Source organism: Anoplophora glabripennis, unplaced genomic scaffold (genome assembly GCF_000390285.2).
Source record: "Anoplophora glabripennis isolate ALB-LARVAE unplaced genomic scaffold, Agla_2.0 scaffold8, whole genome shotgun sequence".
NCBI classification, from domain to species: Eukaryota; Metazoa; Arthropoda; class Insecta; order Coleoptera; family Cerambycidae; genus Anoplophora; species Anoplophora glabripennis.
This window is the reverse complement of record NW_019416350.1, coordinates 2,073,998-2,092,762: the sequence shown is the minus strand read 5'-3', so window position 1 is coordinate 2,092,762 and position 18,765 is coordinate 2,073,998. Positions and strand designations below refer to the sequence as shown.

The 18,765-nt window shown below is 30.0% G+C and overlaps 2 protein-coding genes across 3 annotated transcripts in view; one reads left to right on the top strand and one right to left on the bottom strand.

Moving 5' to 3' along the window:
• LOC108904925 (unconventional myosin-Va) overlaps positions 1-18,765 on the top strand; it is a 92,401-nt gene that overhangs the window by 46,711 nt on the left and 26,925 nt on the right. For both annotated transcript variants that reach the window (XM_018707657.2, XM_018707650.2), the window contains exons 3-4: positions 4,216-4,469; positions 7,488-7,707. In XM_018707657.2, the coding sequence (XP_018563173.1) occupies positions 4,216-4,469; positions 7,488-7,707 (474 nt within the window). The remainder of the gene's footprint in view (positions 1-4,215; positions 4,470-7,487; positions 7,708-18,765) is intronic.
• LOC108904940 (toll-like receptor 13) lies at positions 11,567-18,273 on the bottom strand. Its single transcript, XM_018707667.2, has 2 exons — positions 18,126-18,273; positions 11,567-14,336 (listed from the first exon to the last, which is right to left on the bottom strand). Coding segments are annotated over exons 1-2 (2,217 nt in total). The 5' UTR covers positions 18,128-18,273; the 3' UTR covers positions 11,567-12,121.

Genomic DNA, 18,765 nt, shown 5'->3' with positions numbered 1-18,765 from the left:
AGAGCAGAAGAAGAAATTCTAGCACTGGTAGAGTAGAATCCAGGTACGAGTGTGCGGAGAATATCAGCCGATGTAGGAATTAGTGGTCCTCTTGTTTGGAGAATCCTTCACGAGCAACTGCTTTATCCATACCATGTGCAACGAGTGCAGGCCTTAAATCCAATAAATGATCATCAAGCACGTTTGGTTTTTTGCCGCTGGTTTCTACGTCATGATGCTGAACTCTCTCGTTTTCTTGCAAACATTCTTTTTACTGATGAGGCCGGATTCACAAGAAATGGAGTGTTTAATTTTCACAATACGCATATTTGGGCCGACGAAAATCCTCATGCTCTAATAGAATCTGGACATCAGGCACGTTTTTCATTAAACATTTGGATGGGTATTGTAGGTGACAGGATTCTAGGTCCTGTTGTTTTACCAAACCGATTAACAAGCGCTGCTTACCTCAACTTTCTGCAGAACACACTGTATGAGTTTTTGGAAGACATTCCTTTGGATCAGAGGCAACAAATGTGGTTCCAGCATGATGGTGCTCCAGCTCATTTTTCCATGGCCGTTAGAGAGCATTTACACCAAAAGGAAGGGCCGGACCTGTTTTATGGCCTCCACGATCGCCTGATCTGAACCCTCTAGATTTCTTTGTTTGGGGATATTTGAAGACATTAGTGTATGGTACTCCTGTAAATAGCCTGGAAGAGCTGCAGCTACGGATTAATCAAAAGTGTCAAGAAATCCAAACCAAGGAGGGTGAAAGAGTTCGAATATCGTTGACACTTTGAACATATTCTGTAACTTTGTTTTTTGTTTGTTAAAAGCTTCCTTTGTCGGTTTATTCCTAATAAAATAAAATGTTTGAAAAACGAATAGTGGTCCATATCTCCGCAACCGTTACTTTGTGGACCCATGTTTATTAAGACTTTTCTGCTTATTTTGGTTCATACTATTACCTCCTGAAATATTTTACACTCTTTTTTTAACACTCTGTATATGAACAACAAATTTTAGCTTGCTTTCGACTACATCTCTATCATTAAATAGTTAACTGATTAAAATAAAACTGCCTAGATTTGACTGGTAACATGAACTTTTTAATGGATCTTATGATTCATTCATTAAATGGGAACCCTTGTTGGCTATGGTCTAGAAATATAAAAAAAGTTTTATTGTTTGCCTATGCGTAATATACAGGGTGATTCAGAAAAAATAAATTGAAAGTACAGTACAAATACAATTTTGTAAAAAATTTAAAAAGGCACTTCTGCACGGCACTGGAATCTGGTCCACTGTAAAACTTGACCTTGTGCAAGGTAAAGCATGCAGCATAATTGAACAAAAAATTGAATTGAATATGGTTATTATTAATTATAAAATTAATTTGTAGTTTGAATTAATAAATTAAAAAAGTTAAATAACTATGATTGTATTTGCTGTAACTTATGTAACAACAATAAACTATACATATAGGTACATATGTCTATTAAAAATTAAAAATGTGTTAAAAAAGTGCATAAAACCGTTCAACACATTTAAAATTCTTTAACTTTGCTTCGAATTTTATCTAATGTCAGCAAACTTTTTGTTTAATTTTAATATTAAGAATCAAAGACCGAAAAGACGTTGTATTCATTGCCTCCTCTATTTTTTTTCTGATCTTGCCTATGATTCAAATATAGGGTGTTTTGGGCCAAATAATTCTTTTCTGTACTTTTCCACTCTTGTAAAATTTTTATTTAGAGCCTCGTCTATGGAGTATTGCCAAAATACTCTGATCATATATCAAAAATATATCGATCACGTATTCAAAGATCTCGAAATTTAAGCCCTAAACAAAAATTATACAGAAGTTACTAAAAACAACATAATTTGAACCATGGATATGCAAGCAAAGTTGAGGGGATAAATAGGTATTTATTTATTTATTTATAATATTATTTATTTATTATTTCAACCACCTTTCCTCCATTCTTGCTTCAATTTTTTTTAACTAAAATTGCCCAAAAATCATGCTGACACGAAATACAAGGCTGTACAAAGTTTTAATTGCAGGTTTTGGAAAAAACAACTTATTAGTATTTTTAAAAAGTCATATTGTTTTCTCCTAAATAATATGTGCTTAACGACTTTACCTACTTTCCTATAACATCCCGTAGGTATAGGTACAAAACAGTGTTTAAGTGGATAAGATCTTTTTCACGCCTTTATTATTAAAAACTGCCTAACAGTTTGAATTTATATCATTTTTTGTACTCTGTGTGTACTGTGATTTCCGGATTCTTATTACCACTACCACTTCTTCCACTTTTCTATCGAATTATTTTCAGTAAAGCTCACTGTTATTACTAACATTATTACCATGCCAAGCTATTAGTTTCTTTTACTAGCAGAAATTGTCAGAGATGCAAAAAAAATATTACAAAAATTGGCAATAATTAAATTTTATAGGAACATGTTTTCCGAAATAGGTTGAAAATACACGGTAATCCAGTATAAAAATAATGACAATGTTTAAGCTTTTTGCTTTAAAGATCTTATATTAAAGGTATAGAATGTTGAAGTTATACATTTTTGTACCTGCATATGCTACTAAATATTCATCCACATATTAGAGAATGTAACAATTAAAAAAGTTATTAAACATAATTTCTAAGATTTTCTGTTTTGATAACAGAGAATATTTGGCACTTAATTACTTACTAGTATCCAAAAATAGTACAAACATTTTATTCTTATTCATGTACTTATTAGATTTGTAAGCTCAATTAATTGATAAAAATATTACCCATAAAATGTTTCTTATATTACCTACCTTGTAAACATTAAATGAGTCACTCTTTACACCAGTCGATAACAACTATTTATAGTCCCCTAATTATCAGCAGTTTTATCAGCAATGAATCTGACATTGCAAGGTGTTCAGTGCAGCAGAGTTTATATTTTTATATCCCTAATCATATGGTTGTTTTCCCTTACCTTCTTTATATATGCACTTCAATTAAACAATCGTAAAATATAATCATTAAGAGAAGAGGCATTAATATAATATATTATTTTGTAAATCTGACATCAAAACGTTTGTATTAATTACGCAGGTCCACAGTTTCATCTATAAGACCCGTGCCACCCTATGTATTTCGATCGCTATGGGAAATACTACATAACCTTCCAGTTTATTTTTTAAATTACCAAAAACCAACCCTAAACCTAAAATGCATCACACTTTGCATTCAGCAGGTGTTTATATATAGTTTTTTTATATATAGTGACTTTTAGTTATTATTTTCTCTTTTGTGTTGCTCTTATTTATCTAGAGGATTTGTTTTTCTCATTATTTTTCTTCTAATTATTGGAAAATAATATTTAACAATTATTCTACTAATTTACCTCAACCGGTATGTGCAGTTTGATTCGCAACTGCCTTCAGAAGTTTTAGATCTATTATGGTTGCAGATAAACTTCTTTACATGGTTGTATCCAAAGAGAGACCTACTAAATGTAAAGTTGTAGCAAATGGATAATAGCAAATGGTTGTGGGGCTTAACTTACAAGACTTATTTTAATTTATATGTCGAGGATATGCCTACGGTATTGGGAGAGTGGATTGTACTGAGTACTGAGGGTTACGAATTTAGGTTCATGGTCTTTTAAATAAACTGGCGTCACTCATTTGTCCGCTGAATATCACTGTTTTCGGTCTGTATGTTCGTGGTTTGAATTTGTGACTTAAATCCCACGAATGTAGAATTTTAGCAATTTTTTAGATTTAATGAGTAATTTTCTATTGTGCACTTGAAACTGAAGAGTATACTTTGCAACGAGTCTCTCAAAATACGATCGTCTCTAAAACTTACTGATTTTTAAGGTTTACGGTTTCACCTGAAACTGTACTGTACATGGTGTCATTTACACTCAAATTATCTCTTTAATTACAATTTGATTAACATACACTTGCAAAATCCAGCAACATTCCGTGACCTCGGTCTTCCCATCCGATTTTATTTAGTAAAAATATAATCAATAAAGTAGTCGTTTCCTGCAATATCAACAGTTAGAAATCTAACTGTGAGGTTAGATATATTTTGCATACCTACATTTTTGGTATCAAAGAAAACTATTTGATTACATGTCTATTTTTCATAATGTTGAGTGAAAACAAAGTACGGACCTGAAATGTACGATTTACTCTCGGACCTTACTAACCGTAAATTGTTTCAGACACTGACACGATCCAGACCTATCGAGGTCAGGCAATGGGCGATCTGGATCCTCACATCTTCGCCGTTGCTGAGGAAGCTTACACCAAATTGGAGAGGGAACAGAGAGACCAGAGCATCATTGTGTCTGGGGAGAGTGGTGCTGGAAAGACAGTATCGGCGAAATATGCCATGAGGTATTTCGCTACTGTAGGCGGTAGTGCCACGGAAACACAGATTGAGAAGAAAGTTCTAGCCAGCAGTCCGATCATGGAAGTAGGTATAGTTCTGCCACTCCAGTATTAAAAACAAAAATAGAAGTAATAAAAAAACGTAGTATAACAAACTGTTACCAAAAATTAGATCAAACCAGCAATCGTGATTGTTTGGGCATACATGATTACTTATGTTTATTTTTCTCTACATATTCAATGTACAGAGTGCGCAAAATGAAAATTTAAAAAAATATATTTTTATTAGTAACTGTTTTCTTTGAAGATTCTCAAAATTTTATCTCATGCCGATACACTTTTTGTGTAATTTTAATAAAAAAAGTCTGAAGGGAGAAAAGAGAATTCTAAGAACCATATACCCCCACCCCCACCCCCATCTGGTTCTTCTTTTAAAGATATTGTTTTTTAGACTAAACATTTGTTTTATTTATCTTCGCCATCCATATCTAATTTTAATTTAAGTTTCGTTTCCCCTATGCATATTAATTTCTACGCTATGATTCATGATTACGCAGAAGTATATGGGTTAATTTTTGATTTCGGTTACAAATAATTAATTAGTATATGGTAAATACGTAGGTACATGAATGGAAAGTTTTTGTTTTAATAAAGTTATAAGAGCACTGATTCACTATTTCACATTTAACATTCACAAAACCAGTTATTTCATATAATATAAAACATTTTGTATTGTTATAAAACAATCAAAATAACTGTTAAAAATGTAAAGTCAACCAATATGTCAAATGTATAATGTACATGCTTCAGGAAGCAAAAAAGCTTACACAGGTTTATCTAACCGTTTTAAAACGGTGTTACTTGTTCAAAAATACCTTCCAACAGTAAAAATTACTATACTGTAATAAAATTAAATAGAAAAAACAGCTAAACTGAAACTTTTCTTTTCAAAAATTCAGTTATTTGCACATGAAATAAATAATAAAACTAACACACTTTTTAACTAAATGGCAAATATCGGAACTATATATGACAACGCTATCCTATCCAGAGAGCGCTTTTTCATACGTTTTAACTCTCTCTCTCTCTAATTTAACTTATTATTTATAGCTGAACTCGGTATTCTTACAAAAATTGGTATATTTCGAAATATCGACTTTGACAAGACCTTTGGTTAAACATACTACTTATTGATTTACTTAATTTAATTCTAGAAAGCCTGTGCCCATTTTTTGAAACGAGCTATCTTCGCTATCTTAAAAAAAGCGAGATCGGTCAAATTAGCAAAAATTGGGAAATTCGATAACAATTGACATGCCGAAACGAAATTTGACCTTAAATTGTTTAAAAAAAAACTTGAAATTTTGATCAAAACATTTCTATATATATTTTTGTAGGCTGCTATCGAGAACAAAATACTCTGCTAATATTCTAAACGAAATTTTAGCAGTTCAATTATATTTTCATTGGCAATGTCAAAGTTTAGAGAACTGAAAATGCAATTTCAACAAGGAGAATGATATTCATATGTACCTAATAGATTATTTAATTTGAAGAATATCCGGCTCTGGTTCATGTGAAAATTGTATTTTTATTTCCTTAAAGTTTAAATCTATCATTGACAACGAGAGCCAAGTTTTTAGTTTTCTGCCATTCGTTTTCACTATTATTCAATTGAAAGCACTATTTCGTTCTAAGGAAAAATAAATAAATATTTTTTCCCAATCCAATTGTGAAAGTAAGTTTATTGTTAGATTTATGGACAAGGATATCTTAAAGCTTATTATTATAAAACAATATATAAATAACGAATTGATTAGTACACATATCTAGAAACTTCACATTATCTCGTAAGCTATGTCCCAAAAAAAATTTAACATGAGTGATCAAGTAGAGACCCCAATAACAGAAATACATACCATAGGCGTACCTACACAAAAACAGGAGGGAATTTAATGTCTTATAACCCCTATCTTATTCATTCACGCTTCAATTTTTTTAATCAAAATTACAAAAATATGTGTCGGGTAAAAGTTTACAAACAATTCTAACCGAAAGTCTTAAAAAATATCACAGTTATTGATAAAATTTCTCTTCTAAGTTGTAATTTTCAAACTTTGTGTCCCGAAATGGAAATAGCATATGCAAAGTACAATTACTGAAAAAATTGTTGGAAATCTGTGGGTGCAATCAATAAAACTAGACATACAAATCTTATTTCTAAGAGAGGGTATGAAGAATATTTTATAAGTTGATTTACCGACATAAAATAAATGTTCCTTAGGCAACCAACAAAACACGCTTGCTTTGTATAAAGACTACAAGTAACAAGCACATTATATTGAATATTACTTTTACAGAAAGACAATATTAGAACTATTGCCCCAATATTTATAAAATGAATAATATGAAATATAATAAACTAAATAACTTTTTGGGACTTTGGGACTATAGTGGTTTATAATGGTGAAATTAAAACTACCTCAGTTGGTTATTAATGAATCGATAAACCAGTTTTGTATTTATGGAATATGATTTGCCCTAATATTAACAAAGAGCCTACATAAATGTTTACAAGCCACGTGACCGCCGGGCTTAGGCAACCAACATTGCACGGCTGGTAGTGTCAATTAAAAATCCCAAATTTTTAGCTTCACTAATATTATTGATTTATTTACAATGAACAATGAAAAATAAACCGCTACGTCTACGCTAGAAATAAAGCGATCGCTGATTGCTTGAATAGAATCTCGAGAAAAATTAAACGAATCACTAGCCGATAAACAGAATGTCGTGTTTTAATGTAAAATTGGATCTTATTGATTTAATAATTTTTAATTTTACTGAAATTTAATTGCCAACGTGAAGGAAATAAAATTACTGGTGAAGTGGCTTGTAATCATTTATAGAGGCCCTGTAGTATGAAATATGAATGAGCAAATACCTTTTCGGAATTGCTTCTTTTTCAATTAATAATAATTAGAAAGAATAATACTGCATTGTCCTCTGCTAATTTTATTTGCATTAACTTACCCATTTTTTATTATATTATTAGATGGAAATGTTATTTGGATATATCTACGGTTTTATCGAATTGTTTTAGGCTATTGGAAATGCCAAAACGACAAGGAACGACAACAGTTCAAGATTTGGAAAATTTATAGAATTACAGTTTAACAAGCAGTTTCATATTAATGGTGCCTCAATGCGAACTTATTTGTTAGAAAAATCAAGAGTTGTGTTTCAAGCTCCAGATGAAAGGAATTACCACATATTCTATCAAATTTGCTCAGCCAGGCAACGGTTACCTCATTTGCATTTAGGTAAGTGATTCTTGAAATATGTATCAGTTCAGCACAAACCGATAAGACAATTTAATCAGAACATATCGCCATTTCGAAATAATAATTTCTTATTTAGACATACAAAAGTAATGTCAAATAGAGCCGTTAACGATGTCAAGTAAGTACATGTTATATTATTCAACTGCTTCATAACCTATTTGACTATATTCTTCGAAATTACATACTAGGGTATGGTCCCTGGTAGCACAATCGTGAGCAATTCTAATACAAGTTGTTTCAAGTTTACTTGAAATAGCTAAATTGTGTCAGATTGTTTTGTGTCTATTGCTGAAATTTATATCGTTTCTTAAGCAAGATACTTTTACAATACTTGCACCAGACTTAACCAAAAGTACTTGAGTCCAAAGGGGTGAATTGGTATAAGTCAAGTACAATATGTCTTATTTAATTCTAATGTAAGTCTGCAACATAGTCACTTGCTTTAATTTACCCGTTTGTACTCAAGTGCTCTGAATCAAATCCATTGAAAGCTTTGATCAAAACAATGAATCTTGCAGTAAACCTGATGCTGATTTCAGCAGTAGGTACACAGCAGTCTTGTATACTCGTAAATGTCTTGTGGAAGATGTTGTAATTGTAATTTTAAGAATTTTTTAATTAAAAGTACAAAAATATTTAAAATAATTCGAAATTTTGTTGTTGTTGTTTTGTTTGTTGTTGTTTAAATAAATAAATAATAATATCCAATCACCTAGAAACTTATTTTAACTTTCACATTCACAAAAATAAATTTATTAGACAAAATAATACCGAAAGTGATAAAAATTTTATAAAAATAAGAAAAAGTATCGTTGGTTAAATTGACATATCTCGGTTGATTTTAATTGTACAAACTTCTCCCAGGCACCATTTTAAAGGTCTTGAAACCAGCTTTCATTTGAATATGGCATTACAAATGCCTAAATTAATTCAGAAAAAAGTTATTAGACGAAAATCGTCAAAAAAGGGCAAAAATTGGTCAAAACTTTGATCCAATGTATCTCGGTTTCTATTAGTCGTAGGTACTTTTATAAACGCTTATTTTAAAGGAAAAAACATTCACTTTTTTTTTCTGCAAAGCGATGCCTATACCTAACTCCTCTCAGAAAAAAGTTGTGGGCGAAAACCAAAAAAGAAATCGCATTTTTTCGGTTCTTATTTCGATGGGAAATTCAATTTGCTACTACTTATCTGTTGACAACTGCATAGTAAAACTCAAAAAACTGAAAATACCACATTTTTACTTCGTTCTCAAAAACGCACCCCTTTAAAAGGTAGCACCCCTCGGTTTTATCATTTTTTAGGCTCAATTGAACATATCAAACAATAAAATTTCTGTTACGTTGTAGTTCCTATCTAAAGTACCTACATAGTCAATAGCCTATTATATATAAGAGGAGTTGTACATATAAACGAATCTGTTCTTATCCTAAAATTCATAAAGTAACAAACATTAAGTACCTTGGAGTTATGATTGATCAGTGTCTACGCTGGACAGATCACATAGAATTCACAGTCAGGCAGCTTGGGAAACGGATACATAAATTTGACCAACTCAAACCAACCAACCAACTCATTGTAATAGATATCAAGCATATGCTTATGGTTTATGATGCATTGGTGGTGTCTGTAATGAGTTATTGTATAACTGTATGAGGTGGAGCATACAAATCAGTAATACATAATCTAGGGGTTTTACAAAATAGTATATTAAAAATTATTCCAAAAAAAGACAAACTTTACTGCACTGAAATGTTATACAAAGAAGCTAACGTGTTTAGTTTGAGACAGTTGTTCTCTTACCGGTGTTTACTATGGTTTTTTAATTCTGATATGTCTTACGCAACGAATACATATAATACTCGTGTTGTGGTCAATGTTTCTGCAAACATTCCTCTATGCAAAAAAAGTCATCCTCAGAGATTTTTAACATATCTTGGTCCTAAATTATTTAATTTATTACCTGAAACAATGAAAACTCTCAAAAAATATGTTTTGAAAAGAGAACTTAAAGCTTATATTATGGAAAACTTTAGTCAACTCAAGCTAGTTTGTGATTCATATATTTGCCCTCGGATTTTGGATTTTTATTTCTTATAAGAAGTCTCTCCTGGCATACTGTCCTACAATATCGTTCAGAAATTTCTGGTAAATTGATGAAAATACATTAATTTTTTTGGTGTAGTCATAGCAGTTATAAAACGCTTAGAAATTTTTTTTATATATGTATGAATCTCACGGCACAAGTTTTACTTAGGCGGGATTCATTCATTATTTTGGCTTGATATACGATATATATGGCTAGATATATGTTTTTAGGCTTATTGGATGTTCGGTATTGTGATATTTTTGTATTGAACTGTTTATTTCCTGGTGTACCCAATAAAATTCAAATTCAAATTTAAAGCATATCGTAAAAGATTATTATTAAATATTAGGTCATATAACAGGGATAGGTTTATTAAAAATAAATTTAACTAATCTTGAAATTGGAAAGGAACAATGAAACATCGGCTTGTTACTACAATTTTCTTACTTTATTCAACAGCAAAGCTATTCCTTCATACATGCAAAATAGTGCTTCACATTCTACTAGTTTCAAATTAGCCCCATTTTCTTCATCTTGATTGAAATTCTGCTACGAATAATGTGATAGGCGGTATACAGATACATACAACCTTTATCTGTTTGCTATTATCAGCTTTTGTGTTTTTATATTTGTAACATTATATATTCATGATGTTACTCCATTCTCAGGTATATCCCTTAGGGAGAGAAGTGGAGAGAATTGTTTTGCCTTATGTATAACATTAATCAATCCTTTCCAAGGACATACATTATTATTCAAATTGATTCTCTTAGGTAAAATGAAACGGTTGCAAGCAAAAAGGTACATCAAAATTTTTTACTAATTTTGTATAACAATCAATGTTTATTTTCTCTCAAATGAAAAAAAAACTCAATAAGTATCTGCTACTAATAACTTTTGGGGTTATTGTCTCAAATCAAAAATTAGTTATTTAAACCTTTTTGTTAGTTAAGCCACAGAGTACCACTCTGTGGTTAAGCTTGTAATACAAAATTACAGTCACGCATAATCATCACACTAGCATTGTTTTTTGAATTAAATTAATTTTAATTACTGCCCCCCTAACAAATAAACAAACAAACAAACAAACAAACACAAATAAGCACACGCAAACAAACTAACACACACAAACAAACACACACACACAAATAAACAAACACAAACAAACACACACAAACAAATAAACAAACAAACACAAACAAACCAATACAAGCAAACAAACACACAAACAAATACACACAAACACACAAATAAACAAACACGAACAAACACACAAACAAACACACAAACAAACGCAAACGAACATACAAACAAACAAACACACACAAACAAACACGCACACCCTAACACACACACACACACACACACATGTACAGGGTGAACTCTATTCTCTCTCTATTTTAATTCGTAATAATATTTCAATTTTCTACTTCTGAGTAACCTATTTTAATTAAATAATAATACAAATTGTCAATCAATAACAATGTTATCATGACATTACCTGTCACTGTCACAGCCTACCATATAACATTGTCCATGAGTAATTAGGCCTCCACCGCCTAATTAGTGAGATTTAGTTAGAATACCTATACGCATTTATATTATAAAATTAGAACAGAAACAGCAATTTGGTATGATGGTAGATCTAATTGAATACTCCATACTGGTAAAACAGAAATTTATAAATCGACCCATCCATACTAAATTACCATACCGTGCTATAATAATAAACACATTTTTTGTAAATATTTCTTTATTAAAAAACAGGCTAAGAATTAAAAAATAAACTACAATTAAGATGTGTTAACATTACAAAAGAAACTAGAAATTGGTTAAAAAAGGTAAATGACATACAGATATACAGATTTATTATAACTGACACTTTAATATATGAACAATAAATATTTAAAACTTGTTACAATATACATATAAAATATTTTTTGCGCGTCCTTTTCTTTACTGAAACTTTGAGTTGGGTCAGCTAAGAGTTTATAAATACTACGAAAATAATATAAAATTTTTATTTTTTCGAAATTACAACTTACAAATTATGAGTATTGTAAAAGTATCAAAATTGTAACAGCAGTGTCATTAAACTTTAATACAATTTCTTGTAAAACTGATAAACTAGTATTATAGAGAATATATATCATATTGTTAAATGAAATTTATTATTGATGCAATAATAAAATCAATTTCATCAGAGTAAAAAGTAATATTTTTTTTCTGTCAGTGGTAAACACAACCTGTCATACAAGACATTGACATTTTTTTTAAGCGAGTAATCTTACGTTTCTATTTGCTTTAAATCAACTCTACCTCTTCCTTCTTCAAAGCGAATTTATTTAGATGAAAGAATTGATGATAGGCAATAGTCACCATGATACATATGATTATTAGCAATGCTATTACAATAACAGATAATAACCCTGTGTAATTAGGAAACTCAGTTATTTTTTCATAAGGACCAATTAATTTTTCTATTGTACTATCACTGATATCGTCGTAACGCGTTTTTTCGATATTCTTTGCATTTAAATTTTCTAAGTATCTGTAGAAATTGCTTGTTTTGAAGTCTTTGTTTAAATAATTGAACATGTCAGTTTTTCCGAAGTACTCAGTGGATTTATTTGTGTTTGAAATTTTTTCCAACTCTCTTGCGATACTTTTAAATGAACTGGCTATCTCTTCCAATTTTCCTTCATCTAACTTTTCTGTTTTATTAGTATTTAATCTAAAATTTTCGAAATATTTAAAGAAGCTAGTGTTTTTGAAGTCAGTATTGAGGTAATTGTACATTTCACTATTTTTAATATCCACTTTCATGTCGTTGGAATTTGATGTTACTTCGTGTAAAAGCTTTTTATTAAGAGCACTATAATCAACGTTTTGCGTGTAGTTAGAATTAATGGATTTTTTTAAACTTTCCAAATATTTGAAAAACTCAGTCTCTTTGAAATCTTGGTTGAAATATTTATACAAAAGAGTTTTCGTAAAATCTTCGTTGAAGAAACTGTTAAGTTTAGAATAGTCTAAATTAATTTCCGACTTTGAAATATTAACACTTGAGTTTTCGGAAGTTTCGTGACATTTGATACCGTAGATATTACTTTCATCTAGGAAATTTCCTTTGGAAATAAAGATATTCTTACGTTTCAGTTTGTACACAATGTTAACTAATTTCTGACAAGACCATGTATTGTTTATTAAATTTATTTCCCTTAAATGAGGCAATTGTTCGTATATAACAAACGTGTTAACATCGCTTATTTCGTTGTTTTGTATAAACAAATGTGTCAATTCACTCAGTGAATGGAACTGTGGTATTGCTTTAAAATTATTTTTAGAAATATCCAATACTTGTAAATTTACTAAATTGTCAAGAGTGCCGAATTTGAAATACGTTAGCTTATTTCCGGATAAGTTTAAATGTGTCAGTGAATTTAAATCTTTGAAACATGAATTTGGCACGGAAGACAGATTATTGTTGTCTAAATAAAGATGTTTCAAATTATACAGACCAAAAAATGTGTCAACGTTGAAAGATGATATTAAGTTAAAACTTAGGTAAATTTCCGTCAAACTTTTACTTAGCAAGTCGCTACCTAAGGTCTGTATACTATTGTAACTTATGTCCAAAACGTTAACATTGTCGTTTTTCTCGAAATTGTTTATTCTGTTATGACTCAATATTACAGTATTAGCTTTAGATGCATTGAAACCTGTTGTTTTGGATATATTATTAAACGAGAAATCAATGATTGGCGTTTCTTGTATCATCTCAAAATCCACAATTTCGATTTGATTATGACTTAAATTCAAGCTTTGTACCTTTAAACCATGGAAACTAGTAATATTGCTTAAATTATTGTAAGACACATCTAAAACAGACAACGATTTTAGAGAACTGAGTAATACTTCCCCTAGGTTCGAAATATTGTTATGCTTCAAGTACAACGTTCTTAAGCTAACTCCGGAAAAAGCGTGATTAGTGACAGTTTCTATTCGATTCCTTGATAAATCCAGTTTGTCCAACGTCGCTAATGTGTTGAATATTCCATCTGATATAGTTGTTAACTCATTTTGCCCTAGATAAATTTCCTTAAGTCTCTCCAGGTAATTAAAGGCTGCAGGCATAATAGTTTTCAACTTAACGTTCTCCATATAAAGTGTAGTTAAGTTCTTTAAATTTTTGAATGTCGACGTGGCCAGCTCTGGGACTTCTGAATTGACCACGTACAACGTCAGGGGATAAGAGAAAGGAAAGTCTTCTTCCTGTTCTTCATACGACTTTAAATCGTTACTTGATATGTTGTTGCAGCTAATAGTTTTTGAAATAACAGATTGATAATAACCACAATATGAATTTCTACAATAATATCTTCTTCCCAAATATTCCCTTTCGGTGTCTTCAGTACAGGTAATTTTGTTCGTCGAAGAAGGTTCTGGCGGTATTTGATAGGAAAGTTTTGCACACGCTAATATGCATGAGAGCAAAACTAGAATTTTACGTATCGCCCTGAAACAAGAAGATATTTCTCTTTTGAAGTGCACTGATTAATTTAGTTATTTGTAAAAAAATAGGTTTTCATAATAGTTAATATATGTTATATTTCTAATTTTTTGTATCTCTAAGTACGTAGGTGTACAATAAAGAAAAATTGTAAATAATTATTGCATTATAAATTTTTATTCTATAATATTTTTAATATTGTCTCAATAAAAAACAGTTTATTATAGTCCAATTAAATAAGCCTTTAAATCGAAATTTGGTCAACTTGGCTGAATTTTTTATATGAGTTAGTTTAAGGTATATTATAGCAATAAGTGAGAGTAATTTTTTGTTCAACCTCCGGCCAAGGGTGAAAAAAGATAAAACAAAGAGGTTTTTCAAGATAACTCAAAAAGGGTAAGGGTTAGAAAAAAAAGTATCATAAAAGTTGTAAAGCATACAATTCTACATAAAAGTGGCCTCTTGATTTTTTCTCGTACTATTAAAATTAACAGAGTTAGGGAGGCTAGAAGTTAAGGGAAGATTTCAGAAATTTAAAAAAATCAACAGAAAAATGAATGAATTTTGTAATTTTTTTTTCAATCTGCTCTAAAAAATGTAACTTTTCTTTTCAGAGAAATAGATATATTTTTTAATTTTTAATAATAAAGTTATAACAAAATCAAATTTTTAATCGTTAATTTTAATGATTTAACAAAACTAAAACAATGTTTTTTCTATACTATTCGATTGATTATTTAAAATAATGAAAAGTTGTCTTCGAATTTTTTTTTACGTTGGTTTCTTAGACAGCTACAAATTTATTTACCTTTTTATCTTCTGAATTTTATTTAGCTCCTACGACACTGCAAAGACAAAGACAAAAAAATCACGTTCGCTTTGTCGCACCATGGTACCGAAGTCGTGGTCATAGTATGCCTATGACAAAGATAGATTATTTCGTTCGCTATTGTCAATGCGCGTGCGTTAGTAAACGTGTGTTTCTTTGAATTATTCTTAGCTCAATATCCATTGTTAATTTCAAAAAGGTAAATATTAATGAGGACTAATATTTTTGAGATTAAATTTTGTAAAAGCTCGATATTTTTACGCATTCTTGTCTATGTAAAACGTGGAAATATATTTATTAATACTTGTAGACTTTGAATTGTATTAATAATAACATAGTGATAAGTGATAATAATATAAATATATATCATATAATTTTTTTGTCCAAAACATTAAGAGAACAAGAAATTTTCTTACAAGGAAACTATCCCAACCCGAACACTCCGATTTTCAAGATTTTTATATATGTTGTGGAACATAAAAGATTAAGAGACACGTATTTTTTTACCGACGGAAAAACATTTTTACAGGTTGAAATACATCCTCGAAGTTCGACCCCAAAATAGTTTTTTCTAAATATCTGGGGTTCTAATCAATATTTTGAAATGAAACAAAATGGAAATTATTTATTATAAAAAACAAATATTTCGGAAGTGATTCCGTGTTTGGGGGTTGCTATCCTTATTTTTTATTTCAGAAAAACTATATTTTTTTTATAAAAAATTCATATTTACTCAAGGAGAGTTAAAAATATGATTTATGTAAACAAATTGACAAAATTAAATTGACCTGTTTCGGGGTTTTCGTTAAAATTTCTTGTTTAAGGGGTGAACAACCCCTTAATGAGAAAAATGCCTGTACGATTAGAATTAACATTGTAAAATAAAAAAAATGCTTTTTCTCTAACCATCCGAATAATTTTTTCTTTTAGCCTAAAACAGATTTAAACGGATGCAAACTACCCCTCGTGTTCACCCCCAAAAATAATATTTCCGTGATAACTCGGATTCTAATCAATATTTTGGAATGAAACAAAATGGAAATTACTTCTTATAAAAAAAAACATATGTTTCACAAGTGATTCCGTGTTTGGGGGTTGCAACCCTTATTTTTCATTTCGGAAAAACTATAGGTATTTTTCAAATATTTTTTATGTATAAAAAATTCATATTTGCTCAAAAAAATTAAATATATGATTTATGTAAACAAATTTACAAAATTACGTTCTCTTTTTAGGGGGGTAAACAACCCCACCCCATAGTGTGCGAAAGATGTCTGTACGATTAGAATTAACACTTTACAATAACGGCCGATGAACCATGGGGACTTTCCGACCCTGTAATCTACGCCTACAACTAAGGATCTGCTTGTATCGCTCAATGTTGCGAGAAAGAAGCAGTATACGGAGGCGGCCAAGAGCGGCCAAGAAACACGGCGCGCGCGCCTTATTAACAATAAAAAAGGAATTATTTAAGAATTTTGGTAACACTAAAAATTGCAATTTTTAATATAGTTTATTGACGTTGAAAATGGTTAAAATCGCGTTTTTTTGAACAAAGAATTATTATATTAATAATTCTTCTATCTCGAAAGCGGTAGATTTTAGAGAAAAGTTGCATAGTGTCTTTTTTGTTCAGGATACCCCAAAAAAAAATTATTTCGAGTGAAAAAATTGGAGATTACGAATTTGTTTAAAAAAAATTGTTTAAACAATTTTTGACCATCCTCATTCGACCACGTCTGGCAAGATGCGGATATGTTTCAAGGATCATTCTTTTAGTAAGATATTGAAAAAAAATCGAATGAGAATCATGTCCATAGCGGGAGCGACGATACAGCCTGGACTATATGTTGAATTAGATGTACCTACCTACTAGGTATATCATATGATATTTTGATTGATTTAAAATAGATTTTTTTTATCAGGGAAGTGTTCAATTCGACTGAATTTTGATAACGTAACAATTGATTAAGACATAATGTGCATAGCTTGACCATCATATAGTGTTTGGCTGTTATTCGCAGACTGTAACAATTTTGATGAATCAAGTTTAAAGCACAAATAGAACCTATTAAATTAATTTGAATATCTTTATTATGCTTAAAACAGATTTAAATCAAATAACAACTGCATAATATTAGTGTTGCCTTCAAAAGTTTTTATAATACTGTTGAGTGAGTCCTATTTCCATCACAACGATAATACATACACGTAGATATCGGGGAGGGATGCCACTTTTGACCTCAATGTTTACGCCACTGACGCAATCGTAATTTAAACCCTAATTTTTGTTCCTTTGATAACTTTTGAGGTGAGTCGTATTAGTCTTAAATCGAAAAAGTGTACCAATTGGGAGACAATGACACTTAAAAATCAGAATGCACGACTTTTACAGTGGCGCACATGGTATGGTCTTATGGAAAAACTGTTTGTTAATCAATTTTCGTAAAATTTGATACATTGTTAAAACTTAAAATATTGTTAAACAATGGTGTTAATTTCTCGCGGATTGAAGGAAAATTATTTTAAAATAATGAATATTTATAAACTTTTTAAAGTGCTTTTTATTGAGTCCTATATATTACACAAAACGATAGTTTTTATATTTTTTAAATAACCAAAAAATTATCTACTATTCGATTTCATATCACATTTTTCAATTTTCTCGCCAAAACATCTACGCAATTGATGATAAATTTCTAATCAAAACTATGAAAGTAAATGAGACTATGAGTGTAAATTTGTTAAAAAACTAGAGATTTATAATTTTTTATATTTAACCACCGACATTCAGAATGTGTTTGGGTTTTGAATTTTGAAAATACTTTTTCCAAATTAGTTCTTTCTGGTAAAAGTAAAACTTTGTTTTGGATACTCATTATTAATCTCTTGCAAAATATTTAAAAATATAAATTATTAGCAAATCAGTAGGTAATTATTAAACAATAACTACATAGAACACTTACATGATTTTTCACTCAGTTCACTTCAGTCTTCCTTTCGCCACTTTTGCCTATTGAATAGTATTTTGCAACATAAGCATTTTATATACAGCTTATCTATGCACGAATATAACTTTGTTTCCGTCTGGCCATATTTAATGCCAGGGAGATCACATAAACCTTATTTTCTTTATTTACTTATTGATATCAATAGAAATTATAAAGGTCCAAAATTAGTAGGTACCAATGAAAAGTAAACGTATTAAACAGATAAGTGTAATTATAGCAGTTCCCTTATCTTAGAAACATTCAGATAAGTAAAATGTATTTGATCTTGAAATAATTTTAGAATTAGGAGTTGTAAAAATTACGTCCAAATTTATAAACATTAGGTATACTTATCTACGAAATATTAATCCAACGCGATTTTTACCAAAAAATGTCTGTCGTTCATTCTTTATTCATTCAAAAATATTGTACAACCGATAATGAACAATGAAAGTAAGAATATTTAAATTATAGATTAAAATATAACAAAAAAAATATAAAATAGTTAAAAAATATATGACATACTTACCAATTTAAATTCTAAAAACAGGCTTATTTTAATTTTTGTTCAGTTTTCATAAGAAGCAAAGTATTTATGTTTATTAATGGGTAATTT